Source organism: Diorhabda carinulata, chromosome 4 (genome assembly GCF_026250575.1).
Source record: "Diorhabda carinulata isolate Delta chromosome 4, icDioCari1.1, whole genome shotgun sequence".
NCBI classification, from domain to species: Eukaryota; Metazoa; Arthropoda; class Insecta; order Coleoptera; family Chrysomelidae; genus Diorhabda; species Diorhabda carinulata.
The window spans coordinates 15,819,074-15,833,205 of NC_079463.1; the positions used below are offsets into that span (position 1 = coordinate 15,819,074).

At 36.3% G+C, this 14,132-nt stretch overlaps 2 protein-coding genes across 2 annotated transcripts in view; one reads left to right on the forward strand and one right to left on the reverse strand.

Moving 5' to 3' along the window:
• Positions 1 to 6,299, forward strand: part of LOC130892156 (uncharacterized) — a 41,346-nt gene extending 35,047 nt beyond the window's left edge. The window contains exons 2-3 of the mRNA XM_057797373.1: positions 2,398 to 4,863; positions 4,975 to 6,299. Coding sequence (XP_057653356.1) covers positions 5,199 to 6,227 — 1,029 coding nt within the window. The 5' untranslated portion in view covers positions 2,398 to 4,863; positions 4,975 to 5,198 and the 3' untranslated portion in view covers positions 6,228 to 6,299. The remainder of the gene's footprint in view (positions 1 to 2,397; positions 4,864 to 4,974) is intronic.
• Positions 6,300 to 7,167: 868 nt separating this feature from the next.
• Positions 7,168 to 13,218, reverse strand: LOC130892466 (uncharacterized). The gene is made up of 3 exons (XM_057797901.1): positions 12,945 to 13,218; positions 7,695 to 7,888; positions 7,168 to 7,632 (listed from the first exon to the last, which is right to left on the reverse strand). The coding sequence occupies exons 1-3, from the start codon at positions 13,216 to 13,218 to the stop codon at positions 7,168 to 7,170; spliced, it is 933 nt and encodes a 310-aa protein (XP_057653884.1).
• Positions 13,219 to 14,132: the final 914 nt, after the last annotated feature.

A 14,132-nucleotide genomic window follows, 5' to 3' on the forward strand; every position in this document is an offset into this window, starting at 1 on the left:
TGTTGTCTGGTTTCTGAATCATCAAATCTAAGGCATTGTAATAAAATAGCAAATCGATTTCTGTTCATAACACAGCGAAAAATATCTCTGCCTGTCCCATCCGTTGAAAACCACCAGTAAAAAGGCATTTAGTTCAATCATGTCCAAGTCACGTAAATCTGATTTTGGGGGATCCTTATATAAATCTCATTTTTGATAGCTTTTGATTAGAATATTTACGTCTAGAAGGCACGTCCACGATTCTTTTTCGGATATTTTATCTCGCTGGCGCAGAGGATGGCGCAATCCAGGAAGTTGCCTTATTATATTATGTTTTGGTGTTCTCACATATGAACTTACTAATGGCGTCTTAGACCAACGAAATTTAGATTCTCCTTTTTTTATTTTTGTCTTCCGTTTCTAAATTTTCATCACATTGTTCATCTTCCTCCAAATATTCACTTTCTTCTTGATCAGTATCACTGTTATGATCACTAAGAATGTATTCAGAGTTACTGACATCACTATCATTGTTGTGATCCGTCTCAACTTCATCACACCACCTTGTTAGGGTTTCCTCAAAATCTCTGTCAGTTACTCGAACCCTTTTTCTGGATGGTCCCGAACAAGAATCCATATTTCTATAAAAAATGATAGAATATAGAATCCCTATACAATAAATTATTTAAAAATATTTTATTATTTACCTTGTAAACTCACCGGTTTATATATTAAATATTTATCACGTAACAACAGACGGGAGTCAATTAGACTCCAAAGATGCGCGCAAAACTTTAAAACCAAATAACGTAAACAAAACAATGTTGTTGATCACTTCAAGCGTACTGAAGAATATTAGATTCGAGGGTACCTCGAAGCTTGAGCGCTGATGCGCGCGCAAAGAAAAAATATTTTGATTATAAATTGCACATGGAGTCAATTTGACTCCTGACTGTGGTTGAGGGTTAAGCAGTTTTCTTTATAAGACTTTATACTATATAATGAAATCAAAAATGTAACTCTGAAAGGTGCGGAAGAAAAGTTTTTTTTTTCGATTGAAATTGAAAAATAAAGAAAAATTTATTTAATACAATTTAATACAATTTCATATTAATTTAATAAAGGCTTGCCTATATTATTGGTATCCATCACTTAAACAAGCAAATATGACACGACACATAAAATATTCACCGAAGAAAATGATATACGAAAAGGGCGCCAAGAACTTTCACATGCAGTAAGTGTGACAATCAAGTTTCGACTAGTAATGCAGCGCGCTCGCGCAGTCTAGGGATGTGGGTGGGGTTGGCTATTGTTCGTCAGGTAGTCTACTATTCCAGGAAAAAAATTGTTTGTCATTAGTCGATTATGGGAATTTCGACTTATGTCCGCCTAATTCCTAGAAATCTACGTATGTGCGCCGCTTCATCATAATTTGGCAATAAGAAAAAACGCGTTGCAAAGCAAATAATAAAATAATCGATTTTTTGTGGATTAAAATATATATTCATGTTAAAAATATTTTTCTTTTTTAATGATATAATTTAATAATATTAACATTATTATATATTTGCAAAATTTGGCGGCACACAAAAGTGCCGCGGCACAGTGGTTGGAAATCACTGCTCTAGAGCAGCGGTTCTCAAACTTTTTTAGTGCCGGAACCCTTTTGGAAAGCAAAATACTTGACGGAACCCTACAATAAAGTATATTCTTTATTAATAAGCATAATAAACGTAGAATGTAACGTATACTTATTACTTACTTACATAACAAGTATAATAATAGAAATAGAAGATATTAAGAAAGAAAAAAAATAACTAATGGGAGGTATGGAACTGTTTTTTATTTTTCATTAATTGGTTGATATGAGGTTTGATAGAAGACAGTTGAAGTCTCATATCAGGTTCGGCGTCCAGTCTATTCCGGTATTTTGTTTTCGTGGCTGCATAGGTTGAGAATCCTGTTTCGCACAAATATGTTGCTGGAAATGGAAGAAGAATATTCAGAGCCATTTTGGCAAGCATTGAGGATTCATCACGGATTCTGCACCAATAATCGTTGAGAGATGTCGTTTTGAACAATGACTCCATACTTGTGTCTGATGACATTTCTAAATGAGATTCATATATCTCATTTGATATACTTTCGGGCTTTTGCAAGGTGGGTAAAAACGGATTATGATTCCATGAATTCAGTTTCAATTTTGTATTCTGTTCTTCGGGAAAATACTTGTCAAAAGATGCGCGCATCGAAGTGAGATATTGGACCAATTCTTCAAATTCATCATCTTGAAACATTTCTGAGTCGTTATCGCTAACAAACTCACTGAGTAACGTAAAGATTTTTATTTCTCTCTTACTAACGCAAATAATCCAAAAATCTAATTTTCTTTTAAAGGCAGTTATTTTGTTACAGGCCTGGAACACTGTTGTCTGTTTACCTTGCAATGATAAATTTAATTCGTTCAGTTTTTGAATGATATTCACCCTGAAAGGCAGTCAGAACAACCAAGTTTTATCATACAAACGGTCTTTCAAATTTAAAAGAAGTGTCTGAAAGAAACATTTGTAACTCGGCTTTAAGTTCAAATAGCCTTGTTAAAGTTTTACCCCGAGACAGCCATCGCATGTATGGAGCAGCAGTGTTTTATGTTTGCTACCATAATCTTCACACAATAATGAGAACAATCGGGATTGTAGTGGTCGTGATTTGATAAAATTAATAATTTTTACCGCTTCATCCATTACCAATTTTAGGTTTGACGGCATTTGCTTCATTGCTAGTATTTGTCTATGCAGGAGACAATGACTGGAACCACAATTAGGTGCTTTTTTTTGTATTCGTGACACGACTCCTGCTGTTTTACCCGTCATCGCCTTGGCCTCATCTGTACAAATGTCAATGCAATCGTTCCAACTGAGATTATTTTCTTCAAAAAATATATTTATTTTATTAAAAATTTCTTCTCCGGTAGTGTTTGTGGGCCACGGTGAACACATAAGCATGTCTTCTTCAAAAGAACTTTCATATGGATATCTCACGATAACCAGCAAGATAGCCAGATCAGCGACATCAGTAGACGAATCGTGTTTTTTGTAGACGTGTAACTAGCTCTTGTTTGACGTAGCTTGCCAGATCATGAATTCGACGTGAAACAGTATCGTTTGATAGTGGCACAGTAGAAAGATGCTTTGCAGATTTTTCATCGAGCATACATTTTGTTATGTCTAACACACATGGTTTTATTAAAATCTCAGCGATAGTGTGCGCTTCACATTCTTGTGCAATGCGTTAGCTAACTAAATATGATGCCTTTGTGACCTTTTCATTGATAGTTTGGGTTACTTGCATCATAGTTTTTTGACTTTCTTTTTTACGTACAAAAAATTCTCTATTCTTGTCTTTAGACTCGTACAGTTTCTAAATGTCGGCGCAACTTGGCAGGTGCCATGGAACTATTAGGCAGCAGTTTACTACATAACATGCAGAGAGGTGAGCCGTTGGAATCAACAAATCCGAAACTGATATATGATTCATCATACTTCCTTTTTTTCGCCTTTGAAACCGTGGAACTTGACGTCGTTGCATCATTATCATCGATAATTGCTGTACACTCCGCGCGTACTGCTTTTGAACATTCGGCTTCGTTAGAAGATGTTGCAACACGTTTAACGCCTTTAAGCCAACGTTCCATTCTTCTTTATTAATAATTACTTGTCAGGGTGGTGGGGTCAAATTAACGCACGATCGTTACTGTGTAGAAGAGTTTAGTCCAAAGAAGATATGTACAAAACTGATACAATCAGAATACAGCAGTAGAACAAAAAAAACTTCGTTTCTAGCAAATAGGTACTTAACGCTAATCGTCGACTGACTCGAGTGTCGAAGCGCGGCCGTCGCTTTTATAGTCCTAGCCTCGATCTCGAACATTCTTAAAAATACTCGAGTCGACGCCTTTGATAAATAAAAAGCCGAAATAAAAATAGAAATACAAAAAATGCGGTGTAAACAATCTCGACTTGTTTTGAAGTTATATAGCCGAAAGTCGCTTGTTTACAACTATAGCGTCTAATCTCAGCGGCGGCTTTTATCAAAATGACTGCGCGCTCACAAGTAGATATCGGCGGTCGGCTTTCATCAAGACAAAGCGGCTTGCGGATCTCATCGGTGAGACATAAAGCATAAATAAATCACCTTAAACTTAAGTATTAAGTCTATACGCAGTATTAGTGGTGACGTCACAATTTGTAACTGTATCTAAACAAACATATCGTCCATTTAGATACAATAGCTGTGATTTTAGATCAGTTATTATTTCCTTATATTCGAAAAAAAAATAAATTATTTTAACTTGTATACATTCACTAGGACGTTTACTAAAGTATATTATCGACTCCAATCAAAACAGGTACGTTTTACCATATAATTTGAATAAAAAGATAAAACTAACCTAACCTCACTATTGTAATCTTGTTAAATATAATTGTTTTAGATAAAATGCACAGTTTGAACTTTTATTTTGCGAAATCAAGTCGTTGTGAATGAAATCAACCTTCCTAAATAATTTCACGGTATACTTAAGAAAATTATAAAATTTCTGAAAAATGTGATTTGTTATGCCTACTAAAATATCTGATGAGTTTTCATGAATTTCTATTTACAAGTGGAATTATTCAGAAACAGTTAGTTTCGTTTACAAAAATAACAATTGTTCTAATTCTTTTCTCATGTTTTATATCTAATTTTAGCGTTTTTCATCTAAATAATAATGGTGCAGTGTTGGGCACCTGGCTGTAAGCATTACAATGTCAGAGAGCGTTGTAAGCTTTATAGATTTCCAAAGGATCCAAAAGTAAGAAGCAAATGGATAAAGCTAACAAGGTATATAATGATGAATTTTATAACTGTTTAAAATTTTATTTTTTCACAATATTTGTGGAAGAACAACAGAACCAGGTCCCGGAGCTTTTTTGTGTAGTTGTCATTTTGTAGATGGAAAAAAAGGAAATGGGCCAACCATTTTTTTACACAATGAAGGAAAAATGTTTTACGACCAATATCCCCAGAAAAACAAAAGACCACTTCAAGATGGGTTGGAGTAAGTAGATACCTTTAGTGATTTCATCATTTCTATTTATTGTTTTATCCATTTGCAAATTGAACCACAAGCATCTACGTCAAAAGAAACAGACGACTTCTCTCAAAGCAACCATGTTATGACAGAAGCAGAAAACTATTTCTTACGACAAAGTCTAGAAAAAGCTACAGGTAGTCTCTCTCACTTATCAGAAACATTCTCCTTTGATCATATTAGGAGTGATAATAACTTGGTCATTTTATATACTGGTTTGCCTACAACAGATGTATTCATGGCTCTGTATCATTTGTTGGAAAAAAATGAAATAAGATATTATTTTAAATGGAAGGTAGAAAAAATGAGAAAAATTGATCAGCCGCTCATGACTTTGATGAACTTGAAACAAAATTTTCCACATCAAGATTTAGCAGTAAGGTTTAATGTTTCACAAGGCACAGTCTCAAATGTTGTAACAACATGGGTGCATGCCTTGCATGAAATTTTATTCAAACAATTCATGTCTGAAATACCAGATAGAAGTAAAAATCAGTTGTGCTTACCAAACTGTTTTAGTAGTTTCACAAATTGTAGAATTATAATAGATTGTACGGAAGTTTATACTTGTATAAATCGCCAAAGTATGTCTTCCCAGAAGTTGACGTACAGCTCATATAAGCATAGAAATACATGCAAAGGATTAGTAGGTGTTGCACCAAATGGTGTAGCTACATTTTTATCATGTTTATATCCAGGTTCAACATCAGACAAAAAAATTGTCAAAGATTGTGGAATCTTAAATCAACTTAAACCTGGAGACTTGGTATTGGCAGATAAAGGATTCCTAATTAAAGATTTAATGCCTCCCGGAGTTCATATTAACATTCCCCCATTTCTTACAACTCCTCAATTCACTACAGAACAAGTTCATCAAACTGAATGCATTGCTCGAGCAAGGATTCATGTGGAGCGTGCTATAAGGAGAATGAAGGTGTTCAATATATTAAATTTAATTCCACATTCTTTGTTACCACATGCTGATGCTGTGTTTCAGGTAGTAGGGGCTTTAACAAACTTGCAGTATCCTTTAATTAAAGAAGTTGGACAACTTTATTATGAAGGGATTCAAAAGATTTATCATATCGTTAGATTTTGTATAAATAGTTTTTAAGTCTTATGAACCTATTTAACTTGTAAAACATGTTTATCTTTGCATTGTATCAACTTGTCTGTAATATATACATTGTTATTTTAAATCTGTTGTTTTACTTACAAATAAAGTTATTATAGCTAGTTTTATTAAACAGTTCTTTTTACTGAACCTTAATTTTCCCCTTTTTATCAAATGTAAATCATTGGCTTACAATTACATAATTAAGACAGTTTATATGTGTTTTCATATTAATTGAGAAGAATATATGTAGTCACACTTTTGTAAACAAAATGCCTTAAGGGCATTTAATTCCCTTTGCAGGAAATGAATAAAAATTCAGAATTCTGTTAATATTTTATTACGATAAAATAAATGGTATGAATTTTGAAATATAAAATGTTTTTAAAATATTTAAATTTTTTGTCCATTGTTCACTCCTACCAATTCGTACAATGATACAGTCACTTGGTACCCATATTACTAAATAGCATATATCCTTTTCAGCAATATGTAACGCACCTTGTATTTGGTGATAATAGTGATGATTCTCGTTAATTATCAAGTTTTCTTCAAAGTAAACTATGTAGTTTTTGTCTTTTAACACTGGTCTCAATTTTCCAACATTTCTGTGTTTGAAGGGACACTTTACTTCAATTAAGCATCTTTCGCTAACAAACCCATCAGGACTAGCACCCAAAAATCCACAATAGTCCATGCAAAATCCGGCTGGATCCACTGATAATCCCGTAATTTTTTGAAATACAGCAATTGCTGTCACTTCATGTTCTTTTCCCCACTTTATCGCTTGTATACCATCCAGCTCGTACCCTTCTAGTAGGCTTGAAAATAAAGATTTTGAGAATTTGTTCCTCCTGCAGGCTGACAGTATAGAGCCAAATTTACTACTAGTTATTCTGTACTTTCTATCAACTAGCCAATTTTCATTAATTGACTGTCCTCAAGTTATTTGTTCAACTTTATTTATAGTATCGATATCTATTGAGCATTTTGATTTTAAAAATGTCTCTTTGTCAGTAGCCTGTGTATACTCGAGTGAATATAAAACATCTTCAATATTCTTTATTATGCTTGTCAATTGTGATTGCTCAGGCATAAACAGCCATGTAAATCCAACTGGATTAGAGTATCCTAATTCATTCCTAAAATCTGCCATTTCTTGGGTTGATGCTGGTCTCGAAAAAGCTTGATAATTAGAAAATTTTGGTTTGTAGAGATCACTAATCCTCACAATTTTTTCTCCATCGCCAGTAGGTTTGCGCTGATTCCACACACAGGTTTTGTCAGTAACACTGACGTTGTTGTGTGCATGAAAACATACAGCTGCCATGTGATGGCATACTGCTTGTCCCCTGGGGCAGGAGCAGGTGGCATCCAATATACCATCCTCGTAATCAATGGAAACCTGAAAAATAACATGATTATGCAAAATAACAACGATCTTTTTGATATGACTTCAAAACTCACCTCAACATTATAAGTTCTATTCTTCATACTGGCTGTAACTTCACCTCGAAGTAGGGCAGGGGAAACAGCAGGATCGAAAATCATTTTTTTCACATTGTCACTGCTATAAGAGTTTTCACCTCTTTGTAGTTGGGCGATATTGTCCTTAAAAAAGGTTGCTATTGCAGATAATGTTAAAACATGCGTTGATGACACTAGAACAAATAATCAGTATTATTTAATTTGATATATTTCAATATTATTCCAATAGTATACATTAATCTAGTGAGCATAACCTAAAATATAGCTTTTAAAATGAGAAAATACTGTATTTTTTGTCAATTTGAATTATTATAACTATTTTTATTTTATCAAGTGAATACGATTACTTACTTTTTAACAATTTTTTTCCTTTAATAACTCCTATAAAACGCTTAAGTAATCAAAAATCTAGACACAAATGGAAAATAGTATGGCTACCAGGTTTGTTTAGATACAAAGAATGTTTGTGACATCACACTAATGCCGCGTATTCTTTTTATCTAGGCGCGTGCCGTCCTTAATAAATATTTGGGCTACTGTAGAGATATATTTTTTTAATCTTCTGACTCTCGTATTTTGTACAGGGATCGGTGTAAGTAAAGAACTTGCAATAGGTTTGCCATAAAGTTTTATTGAAGAGCGGCGTGATGTTAAACTCTCCTCGTAAAATGCACTGTTTTAAGTTGAAATTACTTTACTGTGCTGGGTGGCGACTGAGTTCTAAATTCTTGCGGAATCCCTACAGGGGTTCCGCGGAACACACTTTGAGTATGGCGGCTCTAGAGCATCAACTATATCTAAAAAGTGTTCCTTGAAAACACGAATGCTTTTATACTTCTCTGACCACCTAGTCTCACACAATTTAGGAATGTTAGTAATAAGGTTGCGTCGTAAAACAGACTCGCTAAAATATGTAATTAATATTAATAATAGTTCAACGCTGTTTCGTATTTCCGGGATAGCATTCAAGTCGTTCACGACAAGGTTAAGCTTGTGTGAAGAGCAATGGAAATAGAAGGCTTTTTTATACTTTTGCCTTAATATCGCTTGCACGCCCGTCTCTTTTCCAGACATGGTGGAACATCCATCGAATCCTAATCCCACACACTTATCAGGGTCTAGGTTTAAGTTTTTCAAAAAATCATCAATGGCTTTAGCAATACTTGTAGCATTAAGTCCTTCAATCCCTAAGAATTTTTCTTTGATTTCATTGGTATTTTCATCAAAGTAACGCAATCCAACCGAAAGCTGTTCCTTGCCAGATATATCTGCAGTTTCTTCAGCGAGAATGCTTTAGGTACAAGCTTCTTTAATGTCTGAGACAATTTGTTCCCTTATTGAATTGCCACATAAACCAATTATTTCATTTTGTATAATAGGTGATCGGTATGATGCGTTTTTTGGTCCGTGATGAAAATGGTCTCTTAATTGTGAATCTCCTGCTTTTATGCATAAATGACATAAGTCGATAAGCACGCCACCATCCAAGTTTTTGCCTCTTAGAGCTAAATCGTGTGTTCGGTGGAAAATGATACACGAAACAATTGAGGAAAGTACAGGGTGCGGCAGCATAACTTCCTTTTTTCAAAAGTTAATAAAACTTATTGTATGAATCAGAAAATTTTTATTCGTTTTTTATAATACAGGCACATACATAAAGTTTTGTTTTACTGAGTTTTGAAGATCAAATCAGTTAGGTGACGTCCCCCATTCTCCATACACTGAGTAAACCGATTTCTGGCGTTTGTCATGACTCTTGCCAGCATAGCAGGCGTTATGTTGGCAATTTCTTCCTGGATGTTCGTCTTCAAATCTTGTAGGGTCCTTGGACGGTTCACATACACACGGGATTTCAAAAAACCCCATAGGAAATAATCACAAGGGGTCAAATCGGGAGAGCGGGCTGGCCACTCCAAATCGCCCCTAATTGAGATAAGGCGCTCTGGGAAGTGTTCCCTCAAAACAGCCATCGATGTTCTTGAAGTGTGTGCCGTTGCTCCGTCTTGTTGGAACCAAGTGTCCCCTAAGTCCAACTCATCTAGCCGTGGGAAAAAAAATTCCTGTAACATGTTTACATACCGGTGCGAATTCACTGTCACTGTGACTTCATTTTCCTCAAAGAACCAGGGACCAATAATTCCACGTGAGTAAATTGCACACCACACTGTGACTTTAGGTGAATGCAAAGGCCGTTGATGCAATTGTCGAGGATTGGTATCAGCCCAGTAGCGCATGTTTTGTTTGTTTACGGATCCACACAAATGAAAATGGGCTTCATCACTAAAAAAAACAATAGCGTCCTCAGGAACGACTTCCAGAAAAACCTCACACGCGTTCCTCCGAGAATTGAAGTCACGTTCAGAAAGTTCCTGCACAATTGCCATCTTGTATGGATGAAAATGAAGATCATCATGAAGTATTCTCCTCACAGAACGATCGGAAAGTCCAAGGGCAGACGCATGTTTGCGCGCAGAACGCCGTGGTGATCGCAACACTGAAGTTCTAACTAACTCAATGTTCTCCGGTGATCTAATGGGCCGAGGGACTCCAGTTCTTCGTCTTGTCACACTTGCAGTTTGTCTGAACGTAGTGACCCACGTAACAATTGATTTCCGGTCCGGGACAGGGGCCAAGGGGGCTAAATTAAAGCGATTCCGAAAGGCGCGCTGGGTTGCGATCACAGAACATCCGCTCGAAAAGTAAACCTCAACGGCAAACGCACGCTCCTCACTGTTCCAACGCATGATGGCGACTGAACTGTGCCGGGACAAAACTTTATAGTCCCCCCTCTCGAACGAGACCACTAGCACTCCGTTACGACATCTACCGACTAAATGGCGAACTTTTTAAAAAAGGAAGTTATGCTGCCGCACCCTGTACTTACAAAAAGCTCCTTTGAGCCGTCTTGAGTAAGCTAACCATGGCGAATATATCTCCAACCAGTGATCATTGAATTTCCTCTTGAGGTGTTTGGCATCACCCCCAAAATCATAGTTTTTAGAGGGTATCCAGCAATTTTTCAGAAGATATTTCCTTTTTTCAGCTTTCATAGAGATCGCCAGGCCAATGAATTTCCCAATATCATCTTCATGACAATCCTATTTATGGACGAGCTCTTTTGTCATATTTGCAAACTCTTTATTTCCCTTATGTATAATCCTGTTTCGACCACCATGTCCAGTAAAAAGATGTATGTTGTGAATTTCATCAAATAAAATTTCAGCAGGTTCATAATATCTCACTTCATTACTAGTTGCATTAATGAGCTTAGTAGGCAATTCAGTACTTTGTATACTTTGATTCTTGACAGTCTATTTTGGTGTTTAGTCTTTGGCCTAGCCACTGCTGCATCTTCTACTTCTTTTATCAGCTTTTGATACTGTTCAGCATAAAAGACTTTATAATGATCACCACTGGTGATTTCTACAAAAGTTGTTTTCCAACGGGCATAGCACAGTAAATGAACATTTTAACATAAATCATCACTTACGAACAATTGAACTCATTGTTATTACGGATAACAAAAGGCGAAGAACGCTGTTATCACAAACGAAAAAAAACTGTCAGCTTTACTTGCGTCTCGTCGAACAGCTTACGATAGACTGTGTACATTATACACTGTCGAATCGAATTCTACTTTATACAATAATATTTACACACTTAAGCGTAAGTAAGCCAGTTTCACTCTCTGCCTGAAGTCATTTTTACGGTGCTTTCCAAATGATTGCGAGTAATAGCTCCGTCCAGTACACTTTTGTCGGCAGTTCTGGTCTAAGGCAGAACTGCTTGCTGTTTACGACGCGCGCCGGGAATTGCCGGTAACATATATAAAAGACAAATGTATTTTAGTTGGTGGTGAAATTTTAAATCTGAAAATAATCTTCAGTATTGTGAATCAGTAGTTCTCAACGTTTTCACAACTGAGGATCACTTAATATTCTTCAGAATTCGAAGTGGCCAACATACGATAGAATGAATATTTCCGCGACAGTTACATATAAATACGACCTTTCAAAATCATTCGTCTGTACCTCCAAAAGTATAAAAACTCTCCAGTGAGCGCTTGTATTTCTGTAACACCAGTGGTGGCGCGGTCTACATGTGTACACCATTTCAGTTTTAAGCTTTAGAGTCAAATATTTTGCTTTCGAACTGTACTAGGAGAAAATCGCTCAACGCACGTTTTAAAGATAAGTACAGTAGAATCCGGATATAACGACCTTCAAGGGACCGCCGATATTATGTCGTACCAACCGGATGACGTATAAAACGGATATTTACATATGTATGTAATAGGGTGGCCCTTATTTATAGAGGTGATTTTTTTTTGAGTTTTTTCAAGATGCTACCCTCTAAAATGGTTCTGTGTCACGAAAAAATGATCATCTAAAAATTTCAGCCGAATTGATGAAGTCTAACCCGTGTCGAAAACGCAAAGAAAATTGTAGAAATTAAGTAGCGCGCGGTGTCACTTGAGCTGCCGCGAAGCGCCGCGAGAAATGTTACCACGTTTTGTTAGTGCAGGCAACATTACGTATGAGGTCATATATCAGTAGTTAAGTACTGTAATCATGTCATACTAAAGGAACAAAAAATCTACTGAATACAGAATGCAGTCTGACTTGAAAAACCTTAAACAAATCTTATATTGCAACATGAACAACAAAATCAGAATCATTAATACTTACCTACAATACAATACACACTACACACGAATATCTTTGAATAATGAAATATGTACGATTATAGCCTTTATTATCCCGATCTACTGGTCTGACGAAGAACTCTGGCCATCTTCAAATCGCGCAACTAAAGTCGATTTTTTGGAATCCGGATACTTCTTTCGATGGTCCGATACTATTTTCACAATGAACTGTTTCTGCTCGTCATTCGTGCTTAATTTATAGTTGTAATCTTCAATCAACTTCACTCCCCTCTCTGCTGTATCGTTTGTGACTCGAATTCTGCTTACAATTGCCTTTGCCTGTTGATATCCTTCATCGGTGTCCCACTTGGAAGGGGGTCGTTCAAGAATAGATGCGTCAATACAAAAACGAGTAAAAAATATTTTTGTGTTGGGCGAAATAAATTCATCGAGTTCTCCAATTCCTTCGATTTCGGAACGCTTCAAAGTTATTCTTTTAGGTACAACATCCTCCTCTTCGTACAAATCATCATCGTCAAAATCATCAACATCAACTGAACTTCGTAATCCTTTTATTTTCTAACGCATCTTTTCTTTTATGTCAAAAGAGACATCTTCATCAAAAAAAGAGAAGGCGACGGCCTCTGGACTTAGGTACCACAAATGTCTTAAAAATTTATTTAATGCAACTTCAGCTGCATCCGCATCAACTTTTCGATATTCATGTAATTCTTTCAGTAAATTCAAATCAGACCGCGGCGCCTTCGTCGCTAGCGAACTTGAAAACCACATTTTAACGTAAATTTTATCTATGAAACTGCTGATGTCGCGAATACTTTCTTTAGTAGCAATATTCATTTTAAACTGATGCTGAAACATGAAAATCTTCAAGGTGTAAATCGCTTTAGACATCCACCGGGCGTGGTGCATAGCGCCGGAGAAATGGAATCGCACATTTTCAGGAAAAGTGTCCTAAAAAAATTAGACATAATTCAGCCAGTTCCTTGTAATCTCCTCTTGCAAAATTCGTTAGACTTTTCAAGTACTCAATCAAAGCAGATTTGTCATGTTCGAAAATTTGGATCACTTCTCTCTCCTCCATGCCTGTCGAAAAATCACGTTGCTTTATTTGCGGCCAAAAATCCTGGAACCTTTTAAAAATTGCAACGTTCGGACCAGACGTTTCCGGTAATTTCTTCTCAAAAACCGCTCTTAAAATTATTTCTAAAATATGATGTCTGCACAGGAGATACAGCAATTTTCTCTCTAACAACCTCTCCAGAAGAACGCAGGCACCATTCTTTTGCCCGGAGTTCGAGGCAGTCGTATCGAAAGAACATGCTTTCACTACTCCTTCCAAGCCCCAGTCGCATAATGCCTGATAAATCGCTTCAGCCTGCGATTTCCCGGTACCGCTGTCTAATGCTGGAATGTGAAGGATTTGTTCGACCTCACCATTGCTGATGATTACAGGTAGTCGATCAACAATTTCATGGCCAGTCAACGAAGGTAAGCACTTCCCATCCCAGTGGACCACAGCTGCATTCAAATCGATATTTTTAAATTCATTTTTGAGTTTTTCGACTTCCTTTGCTCGTAGTTCACGACTTGATCGTTGCAGGGACGTTCTATTTAAAACCACGTCATTCAAATCCTGACCCAAGGCATCTGCCACGGCTGAAATGAGATGAATTGCATCACGATCACTGACCTTACACCTATCGAGGGTAGGAATTAAACGCTCGGTGATGATTTTCTGACGGCCTCGTTTT

Bases quoted from the DNA above. Each gene is read 5' to 3' on its own strand.
- LOC130892466 (XM_057797901.1), bottom strand. From the start codon at position 13,218: ATGAATATTGCTACTAAAGAAAGTATTCGCGACATCAGCAGTTTCATA. The intron at 7,889-12,944 runs GTTAGAAAATAA...TATTTGTTCTAG, and splicing joins TGACATAAAAGAAAAGATGC to TGTCATCAACGCATGTTTTA. The intron at 7,633-7,694 runs GTGAGTTTTGAA...GTTATTTTTCAG, and splicing joins ATAGAACTTATAATGTTGAG to GTTTCCATTGATTACGAGGA.